Below are 7,963 nucleotides of genomic sequence, written 5' to 3'. Positions count from 1 at the left end.
TATTCTACTCGCGGTAGTTGAGGGGTACATCACATGAATTTTAAAATCTAAACATAGCTTGTGGCAGTTCGAAATGTTCCCCCTGGAATTGAGGAAGACTTGTATTAAACATCTAATATGAAGCCGCTGCCGTTTTAGGAAAGCGAGTGTTTTATTTCGGATAATTGTGGAAAACAAAACCCGATTTAACTTTATTTTGGACTTAAATGTCGACACGTCTAAAACCTCGAAATGCAAAAAAAAAAAAAAAAAAAAAAAAAAAAACTGATGTAAAGCTTTGCTGGTAAAATCAATTACATTATGAAATGATATATATTCACTTTGTTTCATTTGTTCTCTGATAAAACATTTAAACTTTTTGTCCAGCAACATTTTATTCGAGATACAGAAACGGCTGTGAGATCATTTTATAATCATCCTATTTGTCGTGTTTAATTTTAATGCATTTTTCCCTCCCATCCTAACTGTACTCACAACAAGGCAGCGCGTAAATGAAAGGTGGGGTTTGGTTAATTGAAGGGTCGATGAGGTTTTGTTGGCTGAGTTGCGCCCTGGAAAAAACTGCTGCATATAAGGAGATTGAGATTGAGGGGGGGAAAGATTAACACGTGACTGCCCCAAAAAGAAAAAGGCCTCTACTCCTAAATAACATCCTTAATTAGAGAAGCACGGATATTCTAAAATTGTGAGCGGTCCGGGAAAACGTTGTTTGGTTAGTTTTCTGTTGTTCAGATTTCGTTACACTGTCTCTCCAAATCTGTCAGTGCATCGCAGGAAAGGGACTCGCAAGAAAGTACAGAATAAATCAGAGAATTGTCTTCTTAGGGTGACACAAAGGGGACTTATTTCGGGTAAAAGAGGTCACCCAACTTCCTCATCTCTGCGGTTCACTGTAAGTGTGCCTCGTAATTTCTTTCTTTTTTTCCACTTTGTTTTCTGAATCCATCATATCGCCTTCATTTCCAGCCGCTTTTCCTGTACGGCCTGTCATTCACCACTAAGTTCTGTGTGATCCCTTTCATCGAGCGCACCATGGAAACCTCGCGCGTCCTGGCAAAAATGCACCTCAGCGCACACAAGGCCATATTCTTTACAAAAGGGCCAAAGCATCTGGACCTTTCTTTTCCAGCAGCTACTCGCTGGCATGGCAAAGCACAAGACTGGGTCTGTGAGGCAGAAACCACTGCTTTTTATAGACTGGGGACAAGAATGACTGAATGGCTAACGCATCTTCATTAACTGAGAGCTGCATGGAGCTCTGGTCTCTTATAGCAGTGACGCGCAAACCCGGGGTCTCTCAAGACACAGAGGAAAGACAGTGATTTTTATCAAAGGAGTCGCGTTAGAGTGGCTTTGTCATCCTCGTCATACATGTTACTTTTTATTTTTTCTCAGATTTCTGCGTTGTATTCCATAAAATATTAATTAAATTACGTAAAGGTTAGTTGTAATTATGCATCAATGTATTTTATGGTGTATAAAGACAAATTACTCATGCAAACTATTAATTTTTTTCGGAATTAAAGGGAAACATCAAGTGTAACTTATCAATCACGAGTCGTGTTTCTTAAATTCTTACATTGCATCAGAAACGTCACCGTATACCCAAATATCGGACTCTGTTACTAATAAATTGCTCCGAGATGACACGAAGATAACTCGCGAGGACTGTCTCCCACTCATCCCAAATAAATATATAACGGATGGGTGGACAAAAACCACGCCTTTCAAGAGATGATGACGAGCACCTGTGACCCCGACAACATTTTCCGCACACACGTACACACTCACGCCACACACACTCGCTACATTGTTAACGCTGGAGACAAGAGTACAGCAAGGACGCAGTGACAGCAGAAAGGAGACAACTTACCTTTTAGTCTTGTACTCCCGGATTAAAATGAACACTCGAGTTGAGTCGTACTGTAAATAGAAAGAGAATAGTCGCATGGGGAAGATGACAACAAACAAACACGCGGCAGAGATAAAAAGGCAAAACATTGCTTTCAGGTAAATGATTAAAATGGGACTGTTGCGCCTGAAAAACCTTCCAAAAAGCTCCTGTTTTAGAAGGAGCGGAACATGTGCCTGATTGCAGAGTTTTAGGCGAATGGAACGGGAGAGATGTAAGATTTGTTTAAAGCCCCGCATTTCCATTTAAGAACGTGATTGTGTTTGCAAAGATCCCTTTCAATCTTCGCATCCCCCCCTCTCTCTCTACCCCTCAGCGTCTCTGAGGCTGCTTTGCAATTCATAGAATTGGTAATTTGCTATTGGGACAAAACGTGAAGGGAAAAATAATCAGATCAACCGGGAGAGGTAGTGAGGAAGGAGCCAGGAGAAAGAAACACAAGGTTTCTCTCTCCAAGTTGCTGCTTAGTAAAATGCTTCGAGAGGTAAATGATATCAGAATATAGACTTTAAAAATTAAAAAAAATAAAATAAAAAAAAAAAAAATCTGGAATCTGTTCAATCTAAATTTCCAGGGCTGGGGAATATCCAGATCAACTGCAAGAGCTTGGCAGCGAAGAGTCGGTGTCATATTAAAAAAATAAAGATTGTTTTATGATTATAAATGGTAATTATCAGATGTGGCAGTCTGGCTTTGAGGATATCAAAACAAGAGGCGTAATGATGGGACTGAATTGCATCGCTATAATATGTCACCTCTGTCACCTGTACTCAACGTATGTGCAGGGAGGAGGGCTAAGGAGCGAGAGAGCACGTTTTGGCCTTTCTCATCTAAGTGGGTGGTGATGATGAGATCACACAACACTGAAAATTACCGAGACAATACAAATAAATGACACACGCGGAGGCTTTGAAACAGAGCAAATGCTTTCGAATTTGTCACACATTTAAGACAGCATCCACAGACACGTCGCATAGGTTTATTTACACGCCTCTCGTTGTGTGGGTGGCTACAGAACTGGAGCAGCGCGCCTTATAATCTGTTTAAAACGAGGAGCGCTATAATCATCAGTGACCTATTATAAAGGTGCACGGGTGTGTGTCTGTAAGTGCATCTGTGTGTGTTAGAGGGAGGATTGGGGTGGGGGTGGGGGGATCCTTCAAAAAGATCTCCGTACTCCCCCACGTGGTTATTTGCAAAACAACCGATCTAAACCAGGGGAAACCTAATCAAACCCCGCTGCTGTAGCCCTGCTCACCTTCCTTGGAGAAAACTGGATGGAATGAGAGAGAGAGAGAAAGAGAAAAAAGTTACAAAAATTAATAAATTAAAAGACACGCCTTGTGTGCAGGTTCGCCAAAACTAGCTGTGGAAACTACTGTTAAAAACTCAGAGACATTTATTAAATAGAACATATGTTTTTCTATAACATATGTAAGATCGGAGCTCTGTGCGAAAAATGCGCTGCGCCGTGCTCTGAACCCCTGCGCCTATTGAGTGTGTCCCTAGTGGGCTTGAATCGGAGAGGAGCCAATACAAGCGGAGAGGAGGCGTGTCTTCGCTCTTCCACAAGACCTCCCAGAGCAGGTTGTTGCGTTTTGGCTCTAAAGCCTGGAGACCTCCGAAGTGCTCGTCAGTTTTCGAAGTAGGAGCCATGGCGACAACAGCTCAGTATATTCCGAGGAATAACTCCTTACCGTCTAACCCGCTCATGCATCCGGATTCGGACAGGATGCACCAGGGGACGACCTACAGAGAGGTACAGAAAATGATGCACCACGAGTACTTGCAAGGGCTTGCGGCGACCAACACGGGACACCCGATGAGCCTGACGCACCATCAGTGGCTGCCAACCTCCAACACAGACTGGTCCAGCGGCACCCACATCGGACAGGAGCACAAAGCCAGCGTGCAGGCGAGCAGGGAGGACCTGAGCAACGGGTTCCACCACAGGTCTCACCTGGTGCACCAGCAGGCGCAGAGTGGCCACCATGGTTCGTGGGCGCCTGCCACAACGCACCACTTATCCCCGCTGTCCCCAGCATCCAACGGCCACCAGTCACTTGTCTACTCACAGCCTGGATACACAAACCTCAACGCAATGTTGAGTCCCCAGCCCGGCACGCTGCACCATGGCATGCGGGACCCACTCCACGATGATTCGGCCAGCCACGACAACCAGATGGAGTCGCCCCAGCAGGCTTTCAGCCACCACCAGGATCACTCGGACGAGGACGCGCCCAGCTCCGACGACCTGGAGCAGTTTGCCAAGCAGTTCAAGCAGCGGCGGATCAAACTGGGCTTTACGCAGGCGGACGTGGGGTTGGCCTTGGGCACCCTGTATGGAAACGTCTTTTCTCAGACCACTATCTGCAGGTTCGAGGCGCTGCAGCTCAGCTTCAAGAACATGTGCAAACTTAAGCCGCTCCTTAACAAGTGGCTGGAGGAGACAGACTCAAACACGGGCAGTCCCACCAATTTGGACAAGATTGCTGCGCAGGGCAGGAAACGAAAGAAGAGGACCTCCATCGAAGTGGCTGTGAAAGGGGCGCTGGAAAATCATTTCTTAAAATGCCCAAAGCCATCTGCTCATGAAATCAGCACTTTAGCCGGTACTCTGCAGTTGGATAAAGAGGTTGTCCGTGTTTGGTTTTGCAACAGAAGACAAAAAGAGAAAAGAATGACACCAGTGGGGGTCCCTCACCCGAATATGGAGGACGTATATTCCCAAGCAGAGACCCCTCCTCTACACCGCACACTACAGAGTCCTGTGCAGTGACTGTTTTCATGAACAATCCGAGCATTTCCGCGGGGGGATAGAAAAGGGAAAGGGGCTATGGAGTTTACAGTATTTAAGTTTGGCTTTTGTTTTCCTGAGAGAAAAGAGACGTGGAAAAGTTGAACAGATCAGTTTTGCCTTTAGTATTCGGAGATTCGCGTGCTCATCAAATAGATGGCAAGAGGAAAAAAAACGTTAAGAAAAAAAGAATAATAAAAAAGAAAAAAAATATTCGCTATTACTGATTCCGTGCGCATTTAAAGTGAAACAAAGATCTTTATTTACCAAAATTTTACAGAGGAGACATGCATATAAAGTAAATTTGATATCCAATGGCTGCCCCAAATAGGGGGTAATTAAATGTGGCAACTGAGTCCATCTCCTCCTGGTGTACCATGAACTGTAGGCGCTGACCCGAATGAGGTTGTTGCCTGAAAATGATCAACACTGGAGATGAAAAGCCTACACTGAATGAACATTTTGCTTTTTTCAGGCTTAAACTGGTTATCTGAATATTAGTGTATACTTTCTTTGTTATATTAAGTGTGATGTTTTGGTTCGGGAAATACTTTAACTTCAGTGTCTCTCTTTCTGCAAAGTGTCTATGATTTTGTTCATTATTTGCTATGGGTACTGTATCTCATCAGAGCAACCGCTAATTTCTTTATTTTTTCTGTTTACTCAGTGGGAGTTGATGGTTGGAGAAGTGATGGAAATTGTGGCACCCGAAAACACAACACTTACAAATAACGCCAGACACGCTTTAGAAATTGTGCAAGTGCAACAGGACATCCAAGTTCTGACTGCATGCCTTAAAAAAATCGAGCTTTTTGCATCTGACCACGCCGAAATTTGCAAAAAGCACCAAATTAGAAGCAAGCGTTTCTTTTCTTTTCTTTTCTTTTCTTTTCTTTTCTTTTCTTTTCTTTTCTTTTCTTTTTGGGGGCTTTGATTGTTCTGAAATTATTGTTTTTGTTGCATGGAGCACTTATTCTTTCGTTAATATTAGTAATGCTATTTTATGTTTTTAATAAAAGTGTGAGTGTAGCTGATCTCATTAGGCTTAAACACAAAAGCCTAAAAATCTCATGTTTACAGGTTCCTGGTTATCACCACAGAGCGCTGTCAGCCCACACTGCTTACTGCCTGTTATCCTGTTGTATCCCAAACATTTTGAGAGATTGGTCAAATATGAAAAGTTATAATAACTCAGGTAACTTCAGTGCCCCATGTCGGAATATGACGCCTGTACATGATTTGTTTTCCTCTGAGTGTGTATTTTATTTTATTTTATTTTTTAATATAATTCAGTTTTCTTTGTTTCACATTGTCATTGTATTATAATTAAACGCTGGAATCGGAGAAAAGAAAATTACAATTCATTCATTGAGGGTAAGCGATGAAGGGATTTACTTTAGATATATTTATTTTTTCCCGATCTATAAGGAAATCTGAAAATCTCATGTGTCGTGTGTCATATCTCAGTGTTGGACCAGTCCAAAAGCCTACAGCAGTGCTATTCAATACAGATGAGGGAAACTTTTTTTCCAGGAAAAAAAATAATGATAATAATAAAGATTTTAGAGAAAATGTTGCCAGGATTATTTCCGATATGTAAATATGTCTAATATGTAAACTTGTATTTGTTCTGAGATATTGTTTTGTTTTTTGTTTTTTCGTTTTTGTTTCTTTCCGGGCAGTTTTGTACACTTACTAATTCCAAGAAGATATTTTAATATGATTTCATTTATGAATCTGACCATTTATATATATATATATTTATTTCTTAAAAGTGTTTGGAGCTTTTTTGTTCAGCTCTGTTAATGGTTACGTTGCAGTGGACTTCAGTATGTTTTTTTCCTTTTTGTTTACTACATTGGTTGTATGTTGATTGCTAAATGTAGACTGCAAAGTCACATTTATATTTATGTTATAGTAATATTTTATTACTTACATAAAACATATATACAAGAAATGGTCTTCTGTCTTCATTAAAATCCAAACTACTCGTCTTTTGTTGATGTCTGCTACAGAACCACCAGGCAAGAAAAAAATAAACCTGATCATCAAGTTGAATGCTTTTCACTGTGCTGAGCATCGGAAGAAGTGAGCACCCCATGTGTTCATTTTAAATAGCAGTGATTCGTTATGTAACAGGGGATCGTTTAAAATCAGAAGCTGTGTACATGTGCTGTTAAGGGGAATAGACAACAGTATTTTACCTCAGGCATTCCCTGCTAAGTTCACAGTCTGTGACGTTGTTCACATCTTTGTGTAAACGCAGTATTAAATTGTGCAATATAAATACGGAATTACTGTCTTTTCATTGAGTGATTATTATTATTATTATCATCATCATCATCATCATTATTATTTAACAGAGGCGTTTGTAGCTAAAATATGCTTTCTGGAATTATAATTTGAGCTGTATTCTTTATAAAAAGCATCGATCATCACTTGACATGTTTTAGGCATTTAAAAGGCGAATTGTGATGAATCTTTGATCTCAGACAGAAGTGCCTGCAGGCAAACATCAGCCTCTTTTCCAAAGATAGAGAGAGGAAAAGGCACACAGGCCCATAGGATCGACATAAACGACGGGCCCTAAACTTTCATAAGGATAAAGACGAACCTAATAAACAGGCAGCATGTTTAAGTGTTTCTAGCATTAAAAAAAATCGACATCACTAAATAGTAAATTAAATACAGTCTCACCTCATGGAGCCTTCTGTCAATTACAACGGAACAAAGTGGCAGAAAGCATTATTTTTACATTTGCATGTGTAGATAAAACCAACATATATGTAGTGAAATTTGTGCAGCCGCGGATATTTTGAGAAAATTTACTGTTCATTGATACATTACGAAAACCGAGAAAATTAAAAAGATTTACTGCTGTATAGATTTCCCTTATTGAAGTAGCCACTACTAAATAGGATTATAGCTAAAATCTTTAAGTTAGCGTTTCTTGATGAATTTATACTTTTATTAGAGAATAGTAAATTCATATTATTAATAGTTGCACATTGATATTTACGCATTTCCTCATGGTTTTTGTGGTGATCGTACAGGAACTCGCCATGTAAAGTTTTGTGTCCCGTTCAGTTTCTACTCAAGCCACTTTCTTAAAATTGTAACTTTCTTAATAAATAATGTCTTCGTCTGTTAGTATACATATATATGCACTAACGTTAAAATTTCTCTTCGTGAATTATTTCCTTCAATTTGGGATGTTCCGATTAATTTTAAACATGATTTTGTGAGCATTTGTT

At 40.5% G+C, this 7,963-nt stretch overlaps 1 protein-coding gene across 1 annotated transcript; it reads left to right on the top strand.

Annotated features, from left to right (window-relative positions):
* Positions 1-3,500: 3,500 nt before the first annotated feature.
* On the top strand, positions 3,501-6,996 carry pou3f1 (POU class 3 homeobox 1). Its single transcript, XM_005455305.4, has one exon. It carries the CDS (start codon positions 3,567-3,569, stop codon positions 4,689-4,691), a length of 1,125 nt encoding a protein of 374 aa, XP_005455362.1. The 5' UTR covers positions 3,501-3,566; the 3' UTR covers positions 4,692-6,996.
* The last annotated feature ends 967 nt before the right edge of the window (positions 6,997-7,963 follow it).

Source organism: Oreochromis niloticus, linkage group LG11 (genome assembly GCF_001858045.2).
Source record: "Oreochromis niloticus isolate F11D_XX linkage group LG11, O_niloticus_UMD_NMBU, whole genome shotgun sequence".
NCBI classification, from domain to species: Eukaryota; Metazoa; Chordata; class Actinopteri; order Cichliformes; family Cichlidae; genus Oreochromis; species Oreochromis niloticus.
The sequence above is the reverse complement of the archived record's forward strand: the minus strand, read 5'-3'. Positions and strand labels throughout refer to the sequence as shown.

Coding starts and splice junctions, on each gene's coding strand:
- pou3f1 (XM_005455305.4), top strand. CDS start 3,567: ATGGCGACAACAGCTCAGTATATTCCGAGGAATAACTCCTTACCGTCT.